This window comes from Suncus etruscus, chromosome 12 (genome assembly GCF_024139225.1).
Source record: "Suncus etruscus isolate mSunEtr1 chromosome 12, mSunEtr1.pri.cur, whole genome shotgun sequence".
NCBI classification, from domain to species: Eukaryota; Metazoa; Chordata; class Mammalia; order Eulipotyphla; family Soricidae; genus Suncus; species Suncus etruscus.
In genome coordinates this window covers 18,847,227-18,870,211 of record NC_064859.1, presented here as the reverse complement: position 1 = coordinate 18,870,211, position 22,985 = coordinate 18,847,227, and the positions used below count along the sequence as shown (strand labels likewise).

Sequence of the window (22,985 nt, the reverse complement as noted above, 5' to 3'; positions counted from 1 at the left end):
TTCTGAAATAGGGATAAGTAACATTAAATCTGAATTTTACTTTCTTATAAAGGCTTCTCTGAGCCTTCATTACTAGGAAGTGCCACATGGGCTGAGTTGGCCTGAGTCCTTCTGATGAACTGGGGCATCTCCCGTCCATTCACCCCTAGGTTTCCTGCTGCCTTTTGCATCAAGGTCTGGCATCAAAGTCAACTGTCATTTCAAAGTCTGATGGAACCAGAAATGTTCTCACCTCTGGCTTCAGCAGCCTGTCTGGGCTTAAAGCCTGAGTCAGCCATGGTGACAAGAAATAATGTGAATCGCCAAAAATACCCATTCTTCTACGTTAATGTTTCAGAGGGATGTAAAATGATGTTTTACAAGTGTGCAATTTAATGATTTGATTTCTATACATGGTGCACAGTGGTTACCAAGATCAAAATGATTCACAGAGAGAGAATTCTTTGACAGGAGATGTAGGCCAGATAAAGGGGGGCAGAGAAACACCAAGAAAAGTAAGTCTTAGGGCCAGAGCAATAGCACAGCAGGCTATTTGTTTGCCTTGCAAGCAGCTGACTGTGTTTGATCTCCGGCATCTCATATGGTCTTCTGAGCCTGTCAGGAGTAATTTCTAAGCACAGAGCCAAGAGTAGCAACTGAGCACCTCTGAATGTGGTCCAAAAATAAAAGAAGAAGAAGAAGAAGAAGAAGAAGAAGAAGAAGAAGAAGAAGAAGAAGAAGAAGAAGAAGAAGAAGGAGGAGGAGGAGGAGGAGGAGGAGGAGGAGGAGGAGGAGGAGGAGGAGGAGGAGGAGGAGGAGGAGGAGGAGGAGGAGGAAGAGGAGGAGGAAGAGGAGGAGGAAGAGGAAGAAGAAAGGAAAGGAAAGGAAAGGAAAGGAAAGGAAAGGAAAGGAAAGGAAAGGAAAGGAAAGGAAAGGAAAGGAAAGGAAAGGAAAGGAAAGGAAAGGAAAGGAAAGGAAAGGAAAGGAAAGGAAAGGAAGGAAGGGAAGGGAAGGGAAAGGAAAGGAAAGGAAGGAAAAGAAAAGATTCTTGTATGGGGTCACCCCAGTTTTTCTAAAATTACACTGTCATAACAACCTACTTTCTGTGTGCTTTTATATTCAAGCTGAAAGCAAGTCATCTTTATATGAGTAAAATAAGTGCTCTTTTGTTTTCCCAGTGTTTTTATTCAATGATACAGATAGAATGACTTCAAAATTTAATGTGTGTTCAAGTGATGTGGAAATGATGACCTCTGGATGGTAAGAACATATCTCTCTCTCTCTCTCTCTCTCTCTCTCTCTCTCTCTCTCTCTCTCTCTCTCTCTCTCTCTCTCTCTCCTGCTTACAAGATTCTGAGGGTTAATGGTACCACAAAAAAAGCACTAATAGATTGGAGAGAGGACGTTATTTTTCAAAATGAGCTTTTTGTTTCTTGGCTTATGTGTAGGGCCATTTAGGGAGCAGCATGTTTGCAGTATGTTTGCGTGTGGGGTGTGTGTGTAAAGTTGTTTTAGCAAGAGATGCTCACGTCATGTTTTCACATTTCTGCACGTCAGTTAGCAGCCGGATGAAATGCCAGTAAAAAGGGAAAGGTACTAATTGCAGTGCATACACTGGGCGCTTCAAATGTCAAAAACCAAAAAATAAAAAAGTGGGTAAATGCTAAGAAGGAGCAGTGTCAAGCGTCTACACCTGGCACAGTGCACAGTGTATGTTTTTATTAGGTAGGATCTGAGAGACTTTTTCAGAGTGTTTTCTTATTTCCTAGCAGAGTGAGGGGGGTTGGTTCATGGAGCCACTAGCCTACTTTTTCTTTGTGAGTCTTCTTCATCCATTTACATGAGCAATCCAGGTTTGGTAAAAATAGACTTATTTTTTACAAACACAATAGTTTCATACAAATACATTTGTTTGAAATGGGTGACTGGACACGTGCTTTAGTTTAAAAAAAAGAAAGGCAATGTGTCTGCTATCACATTCTTTTTGTGGACCTGGAGGTTTTCTCTAGCTGTGAATTTCAGAGCCCTCACCACAGGACCAATGCCTGATGCTTAGGGCGACTAGAAAAAGTCTGTGAGCTCCTGACGGTGGCATCAGACACAGTTACATCTGGGTCAGGAATAGATTCCTATTGTCTCCTCCTCACCATAAAGAGGCCCCCATGAGCACAATCAAACATGCAAAGTAGAATTTGGACTCAGACATGAGGTGTTCAGGGAAGGTCAGAGAGGAACAAAGTCTGGGGATCCAACAGTAGTGGGCCACGGACACATCCTGAGGAGGCAATGGAGGTCCACGGGCACTTCCTGAGGAGGTAGCGATGATAGGGCATTTGTCTTGCACACAGTCAACATAGATTCCACTCCAGGCATCTCATATGATCCCCTGAGAGTAGAGACAGGAATAACCCCTGAGCATAGCAGATGTGGCCCAAACACCAAAAACAACCAACCAAACAAGAAGCCTTAATTTAGTTTCTTTGGGGAGGCACTCATTTTGGGGCATTTTTGTCTGGAAATAATAAGTACAGCTTAACTGTTTTTCCATGATTGTCTTAAGGTAACCACTCCACCAATATCTTATCATCTGAGAAAACTTTAAAATGTGTGATACTGTGATGGCTAAAGAAATAGTACAGTGGCTAAGATGCTTGCCTTGTATCTAGCAGACCTAAGTTTGATCCCAAAAGCCCCATCAGGAGTGATCCCTAAGTGCAGAGACAGGAGTAAGCCCTGAGCATATTTGGGTATGGCCCCAAAACAAAAAAGAAATTACCATTGTGATTTATAAGATATATGGTGTTGAAGCAATAGTATGGTACTTTCCTTGTGTGTGGCTGACATGGTTTGATCCCCAGCACCACATACAGTCTTTCTAATACCTCCAGGACTAAGGTCTGAGTACAGCCATGTGTAATCTCCCAAGATATATAGATAGATAAATAGATAGATAAGTGAGATAGATGATAAATAGTGTGGCCATTCAGATCATCAAAATAACTTTTTCAGTGTATTTGGTATTCCCACTGTTCCTATTTCATAATTCCTAAACTCATGGGTTTCCATTAGAGCAAAAGGACCTTTTATTGTCTCATAACTCCCCAAATCTTCTGTCACTTTAAATGATAAGACCATCTTTTGCCATAATATTGGGTCTCTTTTATTTGCTTGGAAAATAAGATCAGTGTTTTGCTGTTCTTCATGGGCCTAATGTACGCAAGTTTTGGAAAATACCTGAGGCTGTGGACTGATTGCCCAGGAAACCAATGGGAATGGATGTTGGTCTGCTCATTGCTTCCTCTCACCATTTCCTGAGAAGAGAAGGGAACTAGAAGTTGATTCCATACAATGACTTGATCTATCAACATGCCTATAATGAAATGCTCAGAACCCCTTCAGAGGCAGCTTCTGAGAGCTGGAAGTGGGGAGAAAGTCACTTCCGCAGCCTTCTGGCTTGTTTGTCTCTTCATCTGGCTGTTTCCTTCCCTTTTAGTATACTTTGTTGTACCCTAGTGAGTGGTACAGTGGTTTTAATCACTTTGTACCATCATGGTGAGATTGGCCTCAGTGACAAGGGCCAACTTGCAGCATAGGTAGGAAACCCTTGGCAGTAAGTTCTGGGAGAGGCAGAAAACATTAGATTCAAGAAATGTTTGAAGACATATGATAAGTTCGAGGGGCTTGGCCCCCTGACACTATTCTGTGAAGAGGGTGACCACAAGTGAAACCCTGATAAGATTGAGGGAAACAAACCCCAAGCATTAAGTTCTCCTGGGCCACACCCTTGCAAAAAACCTCAGCCAAGACTGACATTTAAGGAAATATAAAATCAGCCTTCAAAGCCACTCAGGGCCCCCTGAGCCCCAAATGTCCTTTCCCCTTTATAGGTTCTGTATGAGCTGCCACTATATTTCAGGCTACAGCCTCCCTCCCCCCACCCCAGTCTCTCTCTCCTTGCTCCCATCTCCTCAATGAGACAAAGTCACTGGCATTTGTGACTCACTTTCTTAACTTGCTCTCCATAGGCTTCCACCCAAGAGGTCTACATGATCTCTGGGGGAGACCAGTGGTTCCCCCCTTCTATACCTGTGCTCTAGCCTCTCTCAAGAGACAGCCAGGCCACTGAAATCCTCTGATCCTATGAGGAAATCTGGTTCCTCTGTGCTGTTCTAACAAATGAATGGAAATTCAGACCTACAGAAAATAATTTATGCTTATGAGGGGCCCCTAAAGACTGAATTGGGACTGAATAGGAAATAGTTGATGGGGCCGAGGGGTCTGGAGCAGATGCCCCTAAAGTACATGGATGCCTTTGGAAAATATTGATTCTTCTTTCACACCTTGCAATCTTGTTCTCCCTTGCTTCCAGAAGTGCACTAGATTCTGGGACACTGCAGTCATCACCATTAGAGGCATGTGGGAAATCCTCTAGAGGTAATTGGAAATCGGCCCAGGATCCTCTTCAGCAGCATGACCGGTCATTGAGCCAGCAATCTGATCTTCTCGTTGGCCACTTCCCAACATTCTCCCCTGAGCCTCCTGCCAGTTTTGGCTTTGAGAGGTCTCTGCTTCCAACCTGTAAAAGTTCTCCTTCCATGTGAAAGGAGAAATTCTTTTAGTTTGCTGAATGAAGGTAGGTAGGTAATCACACACCAAAAAAATTAGGCAAACATTAAACTTCAAAGTTCTTTTATGCAATAAATGCAATAAAACAATATATTATAAGGACAATAAATAATAAATACAATAAAACAATAAATTATAAGGATCACCAGATAATTAGAAGGACGTGTTCTTTTTTTTTTAACTCCTCAGATTTCTGTAATAAAAATTCAATTCTCACTTCAGATAAGTTCAGTTGGGCACTTTCTCAGTACAATTCCAATTTATTTTTCTGTTAGCGGAGATCAGTTCTTACATTTTTTCATTACAAGTCCATGGCACCAAATTCACATGCTGCTAGCAGAGTGCAATTCCACAATACTTTTCTCTCTCTCTCTCTCTCTCTCTCTCTCTCTCTCTCTCTCTCTCTCTCTCTTTTTCTCATTGCTCAATGGCAGCATGAATGTGACCAGTGAGATCGAATTCAGGTTGGAAAATTATAAAGTTGATAAATAATAATAGCACCCTCACAATTCCAATGAATGCTGAAATACAGAAGATTAATCTAAGAAATCTCATCAGCTATTAGTTTTATAAATGTTTTGGGTTGGGGAAAGGAATCATATCAGAAAATTATGACCGTCAACTTCAGCAATAAATTTTGCTTTCTGTATTGTGGTTTTAGAGTCTCTTACACAAATATCAAATTTTTTACTTGGATACCTTGATGAGGTTTGCAAACGGGTTAAGGAGGAAAATGAATATGAAAAGAAACCAGGCCTCTGAATAGGAAGATTGCTCAAGGCATGGAACCAGGCATGAACCCAAAAGAAAAGAACTAGAAACCTACTCAGACCAGACTTGGTTTCTCCTGGAACAACCCCTTTGCATGTGTCATTCAATTATTTTCAGGTTTTCCACAATCCTTTCTGATTGTTCTCCTGTTTTGAATCTGGAAGAGGACTTGCTGATATCCCCAGATATCTTATCTTATCCTCAAGATATGATTACACTTGAGAGAGAGAGAGAGAGAGAGAGAGAGAGAGAGAGAGAGAGAGAGAGAGAGAGAATAAAGAGATAGGAGGAAAGAGAATAAAGAGAGTTGAGAAGAGGAAAGAGAAAGAAAAATATCTGCCCCATAGGCAGGGAATGGGAAGAGATTCCTTATTTCTTATGCCATTTCTGTCCTAACTCCTCATATAGAGGCTAACTTACTTGAGCAATATTATTGACTGGAGTATTTACAATTCTGGAAGGTTCTCTAATGAGCTATTTGAGCTATTCTTTTTTTTTTTTTTTTTTTTTGGTTTTTGGATCACACCCGGCAGTGCTCAGGGGTTACTCCTGGCTCCACGATCAGAAATCGCCCCTGGCAGGCACAGGGGACCATATGGGATGCCGGGATTTTAACCATCGTCCTTCTGCATGAAAGGCAAATGCCTTACCTCCATGCTATCTCTCTGGCCTGAGCTATTCATTTTTGATGTGCAATATTTTTCAGTTGCATTCAAAAACCTGATATTAGAATATTCGCTTACTAAAGTGAACTGTCTTCTATTCACCTTTACCTCATATCAAGCTTTGTGATTTTGAATCTGCATCAATTTAAAATTCAGAGTAGCAAGCAAAACCAAAACCTTGGGTAAATATTACTAAATACTGGTCTAGAGATGGAGATTAGACATATAGCACCGTTGAGCAAATATTTGAGGTCACCTTTTGATCCAATCCACATTTTATGGCTCTCTGGTGACAGTGACAGAAGGACTCTGCCTTTGGCTATTTTATGATCACAGCTGCTTGACCATTGTAAAATTCCCAACTGGTCCTGTTTTTCCAGACTGTCTCTTTGCTTTCTCCCATAGGACCAGCAGCAACCCCTCCTGACTCCTGATCTTTAAGGCATGACAAGGCCCTGAAGGCTGAAGATATAGGTTGGATCCCCTGTACCACATATGGTCCCCTGAGCCTGCCTGCCAACTGGAAGTTGGGCATTGGAGCCAAAACCAACCAACAAGACTCACAATTAGCACTGAAGACCTTTATCTGATCAACAATCTCTCACAGAGCAGCTTCCTCATGCCTGCAATGCTGATGAATAAGATGGTTCCTCCCTAGAGCACAATGCTGAGGGAAAGAGGTATACAAGTCAGTAAGTGATTATATTGGTACTTCCCAGCTTTTTTTATTTAGTTAAAACATGGAACAAGTGCCAGAGCAATTGCACAATGGATAGGGTATTTGCCTTGCACATGGCTGACCTAGGTTCAATACCCTGCATCCCATATGCCGCCCCGAGTTTGGCAGAAGTAACCCCTGAGTTCTGCTGGGGGTGGCCCCCCCAAAAAGATTCTACTACTCATGGTAGTCCAGGTGCTTATAACTGGAGGGTCCCATCTCCCCATGTCTGTTCATACTGTCAAGGCTGAGGGGTGCCGAAGTTTTCCCTTTCATTGGGTTGGAGACCTCCAAAATAAGCTCTTTGTAAACACAATTACACCAATATTTTATGAATAATATATTAAAATAGTGTGTTATATAAATAGCCTCAGAAGGATCAAATCCCAGAACTGTGTGGGAACAGGCAGTGTAAATAAAGAGCTGTCATCCAGTTGGAAATGTTGGCAGGGCCAGAGTTGGGTATTTTGGTGGTGGTGGGCTGTGACAACTATGTGCTCCAGTGTAGTCATGTGACTTAAACCACATCTCAAAATTTGAAAGAGGAAAAAACTCATTACAGGTGTCAGAACAGAGTATAATCTGAATCTGGCAGAATCATTGTTCCAGCCAGGGCCTAGGGAGAAGGCCTGGGTGTAGTTCAAAGAGGACCAGAGAAGGTAGATAAATGCAGACAAGAAGATTAGATATATTCTGATGCATAGATGACTTAGGGATGAAACCTCAGATGTTTTCTCAGCAGGAGGGACACCCTCTGGAGAAGGGGTAACTAGAACCATGAGAGGGGGCATAGTGTAGCAATGGGAGACACTTGCTGTTTGTTGACTTGTAAAAGACAGATTTTATGGGGACACTGTTTGGTGTCCTTGCTTTTTTCCTGAAAAGGGGGTGGTTATAATACTCAGCTATTAACCCCAAATAAAGGTGTTCCCTTGACTTCCTCTTCTCGGTAACCTCTTCCTTTACTATGTAAAAGCCCACCTGAATTATAGGACCTCCTCCCACCCTGGTGGATTTAGTTCTGGAGAATAAAGTAATAGCAGTTCTGGCTTTGGGGGTGCAGAGGTAGCACATGGCAGAGAGAGGCCATGAGGCAAATAGTGGCTGATTCCAATAAATATTGTCCTGACTGACTTGATATTATTTCTCTGCCACTACCCTGCTTCATCAGACTCATCTGCCTAAGGGATTAGAAACAAGGCATGTGGGGCAGACTCACCACTCATGGATATTTTTATTTTACAGGTGATAGATCTAAGAAATCTGGGGAACCCTGACGAGAGAATGGGCCTAATGGAGCAGGGTCTTATTGTCTGACAAGCAGATTGAACTCCCCGAGGGTAAAGTACAGTTTCTAGCATTGTTTCAGCCACTGGGTCTCAAAGAACTTATCTCAAAGAGTTGGTAGAGTGGTGTCATTAGTTAGGGACAAGGTCGCCATCATAGCCAAGGGCAGGTCAACAATTGTGAGATCCAAAGGGTTTCCTAGTGTTCAGGGATGTCCACTGAAGTGGAAAATTCTGGGAACATATTCTCACGTTCTCTCAGATTTCTGGTACAAAGTTTTCTGGTTCTGCTTTAGAGAATGCATAGACTGAGGTCAGGTTCTGGCCCCGGGCTGGCTGGGTGTCGTCAGCCAAGTTTTCCAGCCCCATGCCTGAGTCAAGAGAGTTCTGTTCCCTGAGCTCTGTTCTGTGCTCCCCACAACTGGTCCCAACAGTGCTTGCTTTCTTTTCTTTCTTTCTTTCTTTCTTTCTTTCTTTCTTTCTTTCTTTCTTTCTTTCTTTCTTTCTTTCTTTCTTTCTTTCTTCCTTCCTTCCTTCCTTCCTTCCTTCCTTCCTTCCTTCCTTCCTTCCTTACCTTCCTTCCTTCCTTCCTTCCTTCCTTTCTTTCTTTCTTTCTTTTTCTTTTTTTGGTTTTTGGGCCACAACCTGGCAGGTTCTCAGGGGTTATTCCTGGCTATCTGCTCAGAACCGACAGTGCTTTCTGTCACCTTCTTCCAGCAGAAGGCAAAGAGGTGAAGATGTTGAGCAGGTGCTAGAGGTAGTGACACCGTCTTCCCAAGGGTGGTCCAGGGTGGGACATTCTTGCCACCAGTAGACCCAGATGAGGTAACATTTTCTCCTAGTTCCAGAATCATCAACAATAGTTCTCCAAGAGACAATCTATCCCAATGTGTCCCTGAGTCTGAATATTCCTGTTGCTTCCTCTTTGGCTCATTATGGAGTCTCTGTTCTCCATGTCCTGCACACATAAACAGGCACTTTACATTTTTGTTTCGTTTTGTTTTTGTGTTTTTTTGGCCACACCCAGTGATGCTCAGGAGTTACTCCTGGCTATGAGCTCAGAAATCGCTCCTGGCTTGGGGGATTGAAATGCGGTCTGTCCTAGGCTAGCACATGCAAGGCAGATGCCTTAAGCCCTGCGCCATTGCTCTGGCCCTAAGACTTTACATTAAAAAAAAAAAATCCTTCTTGATCCAATGGCCACAAAGCCTAAATCACAACATTTACCAAGACTCAAAAACGGGCCAGATTGATAGAACAGTGGTTAAGGCCCTTGCAATGCCTACAACTGACCGGAATTTGACCCTTGGTACTCTTACAGGCAGACAGCAGGATAAGGAAGCAGGGGTGGGAGCTGGGGGTGAAGGTCATGCCACCAAACAGAGGCAAGATGAGGTCAAAGCTCCTAGGTCAGAGAGCAGAATCAGGCAGGGTCTTATGCTCAGACAGATGGAGGCTGGAGACTAAGAAAATTCAGGACAAGACACAAGGGAACATTGGGAGTACAGTCTGGAGAAGGCCTAGGACAAAACTCAGACCAAAAAATGAACAGAAGTGGCTCAGGGCCAAGGGCCGGGCCCTGGAGGCAAGGAGAGGAGGCTTGCACCCACAGATATGCCTTGCTTCCTGGGAGGCCGAAACCGTCCAGGCCTGCTCACCCATGACCAGAACTCTGAGTCTCTGGTTTCACAAGGCCTTCCTCGCACCAGCTTCCCCCTGCTGCTGTAGCAAAAGTGCTCGGTGGTCTGTTTTCAAAATTGCAGCCAGCCAGGGGAAGCGTTTGAACCTCGGTCCACAGCACAGGATTGATGCAAGAAGTTGAGCTGAAAGGGATTTGCTGGGTTTTCTGGGTCAAGGTGTCAGGCCTGTCAGTCAGTCGCATCATCGGAGCATGTAAAAGCAGCCTCTGCCCAGAACCTGCTTCTCAGGGATATCTCAAGTTTTGGAGCCACTGGGGGTGGGTTGGGGGGGCTGGGACCAGAGTCATTTCCTTCCTGGCCACCCTCTGTGGAGCTTCTCCTAGAGTCGCGTCATGAGAGAGGGAGCCAGCTTAACCAGGCCCAGCCCCGGGATAACGACGCTCAATTAGGCCATCATCGGGATAACGATGTTCAGCTCAGGGATAACGATGCTCTTCACCAGCCCATCACCGACATCCCAGCACAGCGATAACGATGCCCATCACCAAGTGACTGACAGGCAGGCACTAGCCGCGCGGGGGCGCTCGCTGGATGGCGGCGAGCCAGCCGGCAGCAGCTGGGCCTGGACCAGAGAGGGTCGCGGGCGGGAAGGCAGGTTTAGGGGGCGTGGCTCTAGGGAGTGGGCGTATCCCTAAATGACGCCATTGAGGGCGTGTCCTGGGCGGGAGGGCGGGGCGTGTGGCGGCGGCGTGGGGCGTGTCTTGAGCGGGTGACAGCGGTGGGGGGCGGAGCTTCTCAGGGAAGGCCCCGCGGCCCTCCAATGGCGAGAGCAAAGTCCGAGTAGGGGGCGGGGCTTGCGACGGCGGCGGCGGCGGAGCCGGAGCGGGTGGAGCGCGGCCGTCCAATGGCGAGGCCGGAGCCGCAGCATAGGGCGGGCCCTCAGCGAGCAGGGGCGGGGCTAGGGCGGGGCGGGGCCTGCGCGGCGGCCGCCGCTCCAGCAACCCCGGAGGGCGGCCTGGAGAGAGACAGAGCGGCGGCGACGGGCGCAGCGGTGGGTGCGGGGCTGCTGCGGGGCTGCGGGGCTGCGGGGCTGCGGCTCGGCCGGGCAGGGCCGGGCCGCGCCGTGCGTGCGGGCTCGGGGCTGCGCGACTGCCGATCCACCTGCTGGGCCGGGCCGAGCTGAGCCGAGCCGAGCCGGGGCGCCCCGCGCGCGTCAGCCCGCCTGCCCGCCTGCCCGCCCTCTGCGGGGCCCTCCGAGGGCTCGGGGTGCGGGGCACCGTGTCGGCTCCGGGCGCGGTCCTGATCGCCACGCGGGGCGGAGCTCCAGTGGAGCTGCGGGGTTGCCCAGAGCAGCCGTGCGCTCAATGAGCCTCAGTTTCCCCTCGCGGAGCTAGCTGCAGGTGGGACCCCCCCCATCCCCACTCTCCCGGGCTGGGTCAGCTAGCTGCTCCCTCGGGTGGGTGTCGATCCGGTGCGCGGTGTCCTCGCCGCACGCAGGGCGCCCTGCTTGGGCTGCGCCTTCCCTGCTCACCCGAGTTCTCCGGGGCAGAGAAGTGGGAACGCCCTGCGTTTGCTTGGATCTGAATTCAGGACCTTTGGGACCCAGTTGCGCGCTTGGAAACCGGTTTATTTCCCAGAGTGGATCTCCCTCATCCCGTCCCATCCCGTCCCGTCCCATCCCATCCCATTCCATCCCATCCCATCCCATCCCATCCCGTCCCATCCCATCAGAGCGCATCCCATCCAGTCCCATCCCATCCCACCCATCCCATTCCATAAACCGGTTTATTTCCCAGAGTTGATCTCCCCCATCCCATTCCATCCCATCCCATCCCATTCTATCCCATCTCTTCCCACCCCATCCCATGAAACCGGTTTATTTCCCAGAGTGTATCTCCCCCGTTCCGTCCCGTCCCATCCCATCCCATCTCATCCCATTCCATGAAACCGGTTTATTTCCCAGAGTGGATCTCCCCCATCCCATCCCATCCCATCCCATCCCATCCCATTCCATGAAACCGGTTTATTTCCCAGAGTTGATCTCCCCCATCCCATTCCATCCCATCCCATCCCATTCCATCCCATCTCTTCCCACCCCATCCCATGAAACCAGTTTATTTCCCAGAGTGTATCTCCCCCGTTCCGTCCCGTCCCATCCCATCCCATCTCATCCCATTCCATGAAACCGGTTTATTTCCCAGAGTGGATCTCCCCCATCCCATCCCATTCCATCTCATCCCACCCCATCCCATGAAACCGGTTTATTTCCCAGAGTGGATCTCCCCCGTCCCATCCCGTCCCGTCCCATCCCATCCCATCCCATCCCATCCCATCCCATCCCATCCCATCCCAAGAAACCGGTTTATTTCCCAGAGTGGATCTCCCCCAGCCCATCCCTATCCCTTTCCACCCCCACCCCACACCCCCTAGTCTCTAGTCCACACCCCCTACCACAGCCCTGCCCTGCCCCGAAGCCAGAAATAAGGAACAGGTCTCTTGGACATCGGGGTGGTGGTGCAATTATGAAAAACGGTATTTAAGCCATTTAGCCCTTTGATACTGCATAATGAATTTTCAAATAATTGCAGCCTATAAAAGTGAGCTGGCTTTGATCCTGGACTTCTTTATAGTCCATAGTGCTTTTTGGAGAGGATTTCCTCTTTCCACCTCGATCCTGCTTTGTGGGCCTGAAGAAATATGCCCCCTTATTTATTGTCATGAGCCACTAAAATAAAGGTTTGGGGTTTTTTTTTGTTGTTGTTTTTGTTTGTTTGTTTGGTTTGATTTTGTCCTGTAAGGAAGTAGGGAGGGGGTAGAGAGGAGATTAAAAAAGGCTCATCTCCCTTGTTACATTTTGGGGAGTAGTATGTAGGCCCTGGAGCATCATGCTTTAAATCCACTAAAAAGAATAAGGTAAAACAGACAGAAGGCAGACAGCTCTTAAAGGACTAAATGAAATAGGCTTAGTCCAAGATTGATGCAAAGTTCATTGATTTTGCCAGGATGGAGATGGCTGGTAATTGTAGTTTTGTCTATTTTGGTGGAAAGTGTAAAAGATGTCATGGTATCTGAGTCAGGGAGAATCTGAAGGTGTTGGATGCACATTCTCCCAAGTGAGAAAATATGGGTTACTTTGCTTTTGGCATTGAGTCAATGAGTAATGAGGGTTCTTGCTTGGAGAGGGGAAGCCGACTGCATGTATCTTGTTCAAGGCAGGCCACTTCCTTTATAACTTTGTGAACTTGGATTCCTGAATTTAAATGTGTGACTAGATTCTTAGTAAGTAAAATGCTCTGTTTTTTTTTTCTCCTGCAAATTTTCAGGTCTTGTAATTAAGATTCATTATAGCAAATCAAAGATTAATAACTTCCTGGGATTCAGTATGTAATTTAACTTGAAATCTTTATATATTATCAATAATAGTATGGCTAAAGTCATATATATATATATATATATACTTTGATTTTGGAATTTATTCACTACTGCTTCTCCCTGTTTGTTTATATCAAAGAAAACTTTTATTGTAAGGCCCTTTCCTTTAAAATTCTTTACTTCTCTTCTTTCCATTATTAATTGCATGTTTATTCTAAAAAAAGACCTTGTATCTGAAATTAGGTTTGTAGCAACAGGAAGTTAGGAGCATTTTTATATAATGCCAGAGGATTAAAATTTTTAAGTTATATAATTCACTGAGTTTTCACTTCCTCTTTTAGAGTTAGAACTCATTGTTGGCTCTTTGTGGACAAAAACAACGTATCAGGCATTTTGTGGAATTTAATGGATTTTTGCGATGAAGATTTCAAATTCTAAGCTATAGAATTTAAAGCATGCTTGATCTTAACTTGTCTTAACTGTTAGCTGTGAATACCTTTGGCTTTAGAAAACAGTGATAACTTGTAAATGAGAAGATGTTTGCATTTATTTTCAGAGAGCAAGTGGAAGCAAAGGAATAGTGAATTTCAGAGAAACATATGCTCTAATTAACTCTTGGACGGGAGGGCTAATAGGCAGGCCTGGTTGTGAGACTCTGGCCAAGCAGGCAGCAGGAGAAGATACAGATAAAGCTTGACATTTACTCTTTGGAAATTTCTATTTTATAATAGATGTTTGGTATCAAATAGAACATTTTCAGAACCACATTTAAACTGTTGTGTGAAATTGAGCCCTGAGACTTGAAATATCCGTTGTACCATCTCTTTGTACTGTCCGGTTTAAGTGCCTTGGTCTGAGAGGCAAAGTGTCAAAGTGTCTGATAAGTGTCAGTGGAGGGAGACAGGACTTCTGGGTTCACTTTTTTTGTTTGTTTTTTGGGCCATCCCTGGCAGGTTTGGAATATCCTGTGGGATGCCAGGGTCAACTGCATACAAGGCAAACAGTTAAGGCATACATGTACTGACCTGGGTCCAAATCTCTGTACCACATGGCCCCCTGAGCCCTGCCAAGAGTGATCCTGAGCACTGAAGGGTGTGGCCAGAAAAATCTCTCTCTCTCTCTCTCTCTCTCTCTCTCTCTCTCTCTCTCTCTCTCTCTCTCTCTCTTTGGGTGGGTGCGAGGAATGTTAATAGTATCTGCTTGATAGGATTTGGTGAAGGTTGGAAGCATCCTGGAAATGCACTAGCATCTGATTTGTTTCCCATGAGACCATAGTGATCTTTCTTCACCAGTGAGCATTCTTCTCAAGCAGCTGATGGTAGTGTTTGAATTGCCTCCAAATGGCCTTTTCAATCAGACATAGACCACAGTGGGAGGCATCAGCACGCAGATGTGACCTGCCTCTTCCCAGGAGCATTGACTCACCTCAGCAGCATGGCCCTCAGTTCACTGCCAAGCTGAGCTAGTGATTAGTCCCTGTGTGGCTATCGTAGATCTGGGAGCACATTTGGGAGCGCCTGGCTGGCCCCAAGGAATGATAATAGTTGGAATCCAGTGGACTGGCTGGCAGAGAGGTTTTTGTTGTTGTTTTTTTGTTTGTTTGTTTTGTTTATTTGTTCCTTAGCTATACAAGCTATTGGCTTTGTCAATAAATTTTTCTCACTAAAGTTATTGACAATCTCTTCTGTCTTGGACTCTGCAGTAGCTTTGTTCAGTGGGTGTGATCTCGATGTTCTGGGACCTGGATGGATAATTGGTTTTTCCCAGTGCTTAAGTACTTTCACTTTACACCCTGGGAGTAATCATTGAAAAAAAATTACCTTTCTTTTATGATGAAACCCATAGCAGCGATAATCATAAAATTATTTTATCTTTTAATTATATCTTGTATCTTGTAGTTATACGTTTATATATTTCTATTTTTATTTTATTATGAATTCATGATTTTGTTTATATCAGTGTGAAAAAAGAGCCAGAAAAGATTGTTCTTTCATGTGATGAGTGGCAGATGCAAGGCTTGGGTCTGTGACATCTCTGAGGTCAGGAAAGAAATGGCAGAACTCAGTCTAGGCCCTGGGTCCTGATTGGTCTAGAATAGCAGTTTCCTGAAAGACCCATTAAGCTCATGATGTAGGAGAGCTGCATAGAGTGGCCTTGGGGCCACTGGGTGATCCTTCGGCCTCTCAACTTGTTTTTGTTTAACAGACCCCACGTTTCCCCCTTATTACTGCAGCCATAACTTTGCTTGATACTTTTTCTCCCTGGGATAGAAGAGCCAGGTATATTAAATCAGTCATTCAGCCGTGGGAATCCTCCTTCTGATTAGGCCGGGCCCAGCCTGTTCATCTCTACATACCAGTGAGTCGTGAAGGCACAGTATTCTGCTATCCTGAAATTACTTGCTTTTTCTTTGCCCCTAGACGAGGAAAGGGAGGAGAAGCTGAAGAGCTACCTATGAGCCTGAAGATTGTACTGGCAAGCCCTGAAGACGTGTGCAGGCAGCGAGGCTAATTCTCTAGACTGTTCGGACAGCTCCTCTCGATGCTTCCCTCAGCCCCGGCCCATCGTGTGGGACTTAATTCACTTGGGGCTCAGGAACAGGCCTAGTCGTAGCCGTGTGAGCCAGTGTGATGGTGAAATGAGATGAGGCTCCGACATGGGACTGTAGCCACTGTGATAGTCTTCATCACTTGCTTCCTCACTTTGTCCTGGTACACAACTTGGCAAAATGGGAAAGGTAAGGAAACTCTGGGCCAAACATTTCATTCAACCTTGGGTCTGCTCCCTTTTTTTTTTTTCCTTTTTCTCTGTAGAAGGTGAGTAAATACTTGGGTTAAAAAAACAAACAAAAAAAAAATTAAGGGTAGAATCGATAACACAGTGCAGAGGGCGTTTGTCTTGCACATGGCTGACTAGCATTTCACCCCTGGTATCCCATAGCCTGCCAGGAGTAATTTTATGAGTGCAGAGTCAGGAGTAACCCTTGAGCGCCACTGGGTGTGGTCCCCCAACCCCCCCCCCCAAAAAAAAGCAGCTGACCAACCCCAGGAGCCTATTGTGAAATCACTAGTGGCAAGGTGATTCCTTGACAGAAAATGAAATTTCCTGGATAGAAAATGAAATTTCCTGGATAGCAGAGACAGAAATTTTTTTCTATTTGAATGGTTTGTTTTGGTTTTGATTTATTGTCGTTGCATTGGAATACTTACTAGCAGTTTATAGTGTGACAGCTAAAATGGAATGATCAAAACTTTAGTTTTGCCATTTTAATTTGATTATGAAACATCCTAAATGTTTTAATAAACCTCTTTTTCTGGTGCCTTCATGAATATTTTTATGCTGTTTATGTTGGTGGTTTGGGCTTGTTTTCGAAGATTCTGGGATTCGAACCACCATTCGTCTTGTGTTGGTCGCGTGCAAGGCAAACACTTTACCACTGTGCTATTGCTCCGGCCTCTTTAACAAACAGTTTTATGAGGAGTGTGAGGACATATTCTAATCAGAGTACAAAATAATTTTTTTTATTTGTAATCCCCCAAATGATTTTTTAAACTGTGAATAGTAGGCAGTAAAAACTTTTAAGAGAAAGTTAGCTTTATTGCTTATTTGGAAAAGACAACAGTTTTTTATCTCTCCTTGATTGATTGATTGATGATTGATTGATGACATTTACCTGATTGTTCTAAGAACTGTGGCCATTCAGAAGGATGAAGCACCAAATATGTAAGTGGTTTGTCAGAATTCAGCAGGGTAACCATCGTAATCCTCTGCTGATTTGAAGCTGCTCTTGTGGCCTTCGCATGGTTTGTGTGAAGAGAAATGACAGTGGATACAGGACTGATTCTTCTACATTGATACGAATATAGCTTTGGGAGTGTATGTGAATGTTTAAAATAAGTTGATATAAATGAAAAACATATGCTCTGGGGTTTGGAGAGATAGCATGGAGGTAAGGCATTTGCCTTTCATGCAGAAGAACGGTGGTTTGAGTCCCGGCATCCTATATGGTCCCCTGTGCCTGCCAGGGTCCATTTCGGAGCATAGAGCCAAAATTAACCCCTGAGTGCTGCGGGGTGTGACCCAAAAACCAAAAAAAATAAAATAAAATGAAAAAGAAAAGAAAAACATATGCTCTTTGGGGCCAGAGCCATAGTACAGCAGGCAGGACGCTTGCCTTACACACTTCCCACCTAGATTCAATCCCCAGCACCCTATCGAGTCCCCTGAGCCCTGCCAGGAGTAACCCCTGAGTGCAGAGCCAGAAGTCATCTCTGAGCATGGGCGGGTATGGGTCATAAACCAAAACCAAAGCCAACAATGAAAAAAAAAAAAAAAAAAAAAACTACCCCCATTTACTCTGTTTTGAGCAATTGTGGGTTTTTTCCCCCTCCCTTTTCCTCTTTTTCTCTAAATTAGGCTCCAATTGGCAGGCAGCCCTTCAAGGGAATAATGAAAAACCTTATCTTGGTGAACAAGAACATATCTTTAGGTTTTATTTTGTAATTGTAATTTTGTACTGTACAGATATTGATCAGGAAAAGACATATCAGGGAATAACTCTGAATCACGATCAATTGGTGGCGCCTGATGTGAACAAATCAGGTGGCTGACCTAAAAAGTCTCCTTACAGTTGGAGACTTTTGGCTAGAGGAAGAGTTTATGGTTTATCTTGTTTTATTTTTTCCTCCTTTGTTGGGAATTTGATATCTTCAGAGGAGACCCGTGGTCCTTCTTATTATTTAATTGAAGGAATTTGAAGTTCTTTAATGTTTTTGTTATCTTGTTTCTGGTGTAAAAGCATTACGAGCATTTTTAAGAGGGGGGAATAAAACTGGCTTTAAAATCAAAATCAATTGAAAAAACAACTAAGATTCTTGAATCATGAAGTAGTGCATATATACAACCAAAGAAGCCTGTTCTTTTTTTTTTTTTTTTTTTTTTTGGTTTTTGGGTCACACCTGGCAGCCCTCAGGGGTTACTCCTGGCTCTAAGCTCAGAAATCACCCCCGGCAGGCACAGGGGACCATATGGGATGCTGGATTCGAACCACTGTCCTTCTGCATGAAAGGCAAACGCCTTACCTCCATGCTATCTCTCCGGCCCCAGAAGCCTGTTCTTGATCACTCCGCACAGTAACCCTTCCCTGTGTGATCTTCAGTTTTTCTGCTTCTTATTCCATTCAGACTCCAGCATCAACAGGGCCTCCTGTTTTGGTTATGTAAAATCCTGTCTGTTTTAACAGTCTCATTTATATAACTACTCTAACTGTTGAATATTTAGGATTTTTCCTAGATCTTTCTGGCAGTCAGATTGTGCTTGGATTTTCCACTGTAGGCCCAGTTTCAGACAGTTCATGCTAGTATGTTTATACACCCCTAATCCACGCACTCTGGTTCTTATTTTGAAAGAGTATTTTTTTCATAATTATTAGCATTCCCAGACTACTGGTTTTTATTGTTCACTGCTTCATTAATCTTTTTTTGGGTGAGTTTCACCCATCTCTAGTGCTGTATTACATGCTTTGGATAGAAGAAGCATGAAGACATTTGGAAGTTAAGTCAGAAAAGATGGATGTAAATAAAGATGATGCCTTCGGACACTGGGGACAAGGCAGTAACAAAGTGCTGTGCTTGTACAGTTATGAACATATGACATATTATTTCAGCCTCATGACCACTGGGGCTCTATTATTACCCTGCTATGGATATAGGAACCGAGATAGAGCCATGGCGAAACTTGGTAAGTGGCGAGTGAGGTTGGCACTGAGGCTGTTGACTCCACAGACTGTGCTCTTCATGATTGGCCTGTAGATCAGAAGAACAATAATAGGTTCCTGAGTCGCCTCACAGAAAAGACAGTAAATATGCAAGTGGTATCTGGCAGAGAAGGGCATTGTGAGCAGGTTCAAAGTCCTGTGCTTAGGGACATGTGAGCCCAGACTTTGCCAGGCAGATCGGAAAAGTGCGTACAGTGGTCACCTATCTTCATGGTTCTCCTGCCCGGAATAGATGAGCTGGCTTGTGGCACTGGCCTGAATTGTGTAACCCAGCTGAGGAAGTTGGGCTTAGGGCCAAGACATGAGTTTCAGTAGGGCAATCTGTTCCCTGCCCCCCAAATAACACATGAAAGAGAATATTACAGAACTCCAGTGACGTGGCCAGGACAGGTTAGGAGAGTTGCGAGCAAACCTGAGAAGGGACAGAGGTGGTTGCAGGTCTTACCTGCTGGTGAAGATGAAGCTTAGGCAAACCTTCTTTGATATAGCTCAGACCAAACACAGCCACACCGAGCAAGCAATTGTCACGTCTGACCACACACTCATCTCTGTGTAGATATTTCCTCATTTCCTTGGGGATTTCTAGGAGCGGGATTGCTGGGTCAGGTGGCACAGGGGATCATACACTACCACTCATGACGGATGCCTTTGTTTGTGTGAATTTTTAAAGTAACCCAGAGAACATCAATCTAAAAAACAGCTGTGCATATTACTGGCTGATAACACACCATCAATATATTTACTTTAAAATGAAGTTGAAAGAGTTTCCATATTCCCGTGACCCACATGGTAAGGAGTTGGTATATAGCAACTTCCCCACACTTGGCAGCTGGTTGCTCTCATTCTCCTGGTTGTGGAAACTTCATATGTCTCTGATCCACTTTCTCCAGGGGACCAGAATCTTTTTAGGTAATTGTATTTTTAGAAAAAGGTTTACTCAATCCTTTTGACTATTTTTTTTTGTCACTCACCAAGTTCTTATATTTTCTTACTAAGAGCTCATATTTTCAATCTTATTTCCTAGGGGCAGATTTATGGCTTGCAGATATTTGGCTTGCAATTTTTTCCCCCGCATTCTGTGGTTTGTCTTTTCACAGAAGTTTCTTTTTTTTTTTTTTAATTTTGATTAAGAGCAGCCATCACCTAAAATTTTGGTATTAAACTATCATAAAACTCAGTAGTGCTCAATGTCTGGGCACACAGTTGAGTGTATACATGTGGATCCAGCAGAGGGTGATAGTCCTTGAGGGCCACCTGGTTTCTGGGGCTGAACTCAGCCTCAGATGTGAGTCATATATTCCTGATTTTTGCTTTATAGTCCAACCCCACTTTTGCTCTCCTGGTCCCCCCCTCGTGGCTCCCACCTATTGATAGAGCAACCCCACCTTTACTGAGTGGTCTTGAGCCTCACAGAAATCTGTTGATAAGGGAGTCTGAGATCACTTCTGGAATCCCACTTGTACCCTTTCATGTCATCATTTTTATAATCTCATTTATACCCTTTGATCCTGTGCTAGTTTTACATTGTGCTGTTGGATCATTGAGTTGTCAGTTTTGAAATTTGGAAGTGTAAGTCCTACAACTTTTTTTTTCTTCCAGATTTTTTTCAGCTATTTAAGGTCCCTTACAATCCATATGACTTTAAGAACTAGTTTTAAACTTAATGAAATAAGTAAACTGGGATTAAATCAGGGTTGCTGTTCTAAAAGTGTTAAAATATTTCCTACTGATAGCTTGGAAATTTTATCTTTTATTATTAGATCTTTCATTTCATTTGTTTCAACAATTTTTTTCCTTTGTGCAGAATAAAGGGAGTGAACACAGACCTTCCATATGCAAGGTTGTGATCACCACTGAGACATAGCCTAAACCCCCAAAACTCTTTAGTTGTATCTTTTTTAAACTTTGTTTTTTTTTTGAACATTATAACATATAATTTTTTTAAAATATATTTTTTACTTAAGTAACATGATCATAGTTGGGTTACAGTCATAAACAGAACACCCCCCTTCACCAGTGTAACATTACCCCCTCCCCCCTTCCCATCCACTGCCTGTATTCGAGACAGGCATTCTACTACAGTTATTTGTTTTTAAGTTCAGTAAATTGTTTTTTTTTCCTTAAAGGATAAGAGTAAAAAAATATAGTAAAGGTATGATAGTGGCAATCGCCGTTGTTTGCATAGGTCCAGAAAAATGGGGAAAATGGAAAAAAAATCCTTGACCAGATTACAAAACGGCCTCACCCCAGAAGTTTATTGGCATAAGACCAACTCTGGGTTCTAGGCATACCAGTCTGTCCAACCCGAGTCATTCTCTGTGGTCCCGGTGAAACTTTTTCACACTTTAGCTATTGTTGGTATCAGATTCTTATATTTAAAGATTCTGGTTTCTGTGCATTTCTTTCATCAATGTCAGGCTGATGTGGAGCATTCTCTAGTTTTAGCATACCATTAAATGCGGAGCGATCTGCCCTTCATGCAGACTGTTGCTGAGTCGTCTGGGTGTTGGGAGCACTCTTTGGAGTAAGTCAATGCCAAAGCAGTGGTAGGTCTTCCCTGGTAGAGGCTTGGATCCTGGTAATGTAATATAGACAATTGTGGTTATTTCAATAGATGGTATCCATTGTTCAGGTGTGTGTGGGCGATGCCCATTCTTCTGAGGCCTAAGCCAAATCATTATGCCAATGTTCGGGTAAAAGGCCTAATTACATTACCAAATTTGTGTTCCCATCTCTATTAGATAAGAACTTGTTTGAATATGTATTATTTTCCCATTTTAATGTGCCTATGCAAAGGAGAAGCAATGCCACAAGATATTGTTAGTGCATCTGGGGGCCGACGAATAAAGTCCAACATTCCCCATAACTTGGTTCAAACATGAAATCTATACAGAGATACTCTTCTACCAGTATTGCTTATAAAACAGATCTCAAAGGGGGGAAATCAAACAATCAAATAACAAAGCCAGTGGGCAAAATTGTCACTATATGAGGATGTTCGAAAAGAGTCATAGATGTTAAGGGAATACATCTGAGATATACAAAGGAGATACACGTGTCCCTTTTATGTTTTAGAAATAGTCAAGAGGGAGGGTGTTGTTTCCGAGACACCACTTTGGTCTGTGATTTGGACAAGTGAAGAGCACATCGAGCCATGTCCTCCCCTTGTTGCCTGCTGAAGCTTCCAACTCCCTGAGAGGCGTTTGCTTCCTAATTGCTGGAAGTTGGAAGTTCACCAGTCCCCTCCCAGCCCCTTGCAGGAACAAGGAAGCCTGAGGTCTCTTTTAAATTGCACCTCGCTGGAACCCACTTGCTGGGACCCTGAGCAGGTGTCCAGGAATAACCCTGGGGACTGGGAAGGAGAGAGAAGGCTGTGGGGGGCAGCTGAGGTTGTATCTTCCCCTTATCTTGGCCAAAAAAGCCTACATCGTGGAACCTTGCTGTGACGTGTTGCCTGCTGAAACTTCATACTCCACCCAAAAAATAACTGTGAAAGATATGTAATCCACCTTGGCCAAAACAAAAATTATTAGTACAGGGGGGCCGGGCGGTGGCGCTCGAGGTAAGGTGCCTGCCTTACCTGCGCTAGCCTAGGAGATGGACCGTGGTTCGATCCCCCGGCGTCCCATATGGTCCCCCAAGCCAGGAGCGACTTCTGAGCGCATAGCCAGGAGTAACCCCTGAGCGTCAGCGGGTGTGGCCCAAAAAAACCAAAAAAAAAAAATTATTAGTACAGAAAAATGGTTAAATGTGGGGTAACATGTGAGTGAGGGAGTAAAGGAATAAAACGAGCTACTGGAAGGCTTTCAGATTATGACAAGCAGATGAAATACAATGCTATCCAAATATTTGTCAATAAAACGAGTTACTGGAAGGCTTTCAGATTATGACAAGCAGATGAAACACAATGATATCCAAATATTTGCCACAATGGACGGTTTAATAAGGAAACTTTCCTGGTAAGTCCTAAAGACAGAGCCTATTGTGCTGCTATTCCCACCTAGCTGGCTTGCCCAGGAATGTGGCCAGGAGAAGCCCTGGAGTTCCAGAGGAAGGAGGTAGAGGGGTGCTGGGGTAACTTTGTTTTTTTTAACTGAGATTCTATCTTTATAGTACTTTTGATCATGATTTTCATGACAGTGGTTCCAACAC

General features: G+C 44.4%; 1 protein-coding gene across 1 annotated transcript in view; it reads left to right on the top strand.

The window, feature by feature from the left end:
* The first annotated feature begins 15,482 nt into the window (after positions 1-15,482).
* MGAT4A (alpha-1,3-mannosyl-glycoprotein 4-beta-N-acetylglucosaminyltransferase A) overlaps positions 15,483-22,985 on the top strand; it is a 69,253-nt gene continuing 61,750 nt past the window's right edge. Inside the window, exon 1 of the mRNA XM_049784802.1 lies at positions 15,483-15,794. Within this exon, the coding sequence (XP_049640759.1) occupies positions 15,701-15,794 (94 nt within the window). The 5' untranslated portion in view covers positions 15,483-15,700. The remainder of the gene's footprint in view (positions 15,795-22,985) is intronic.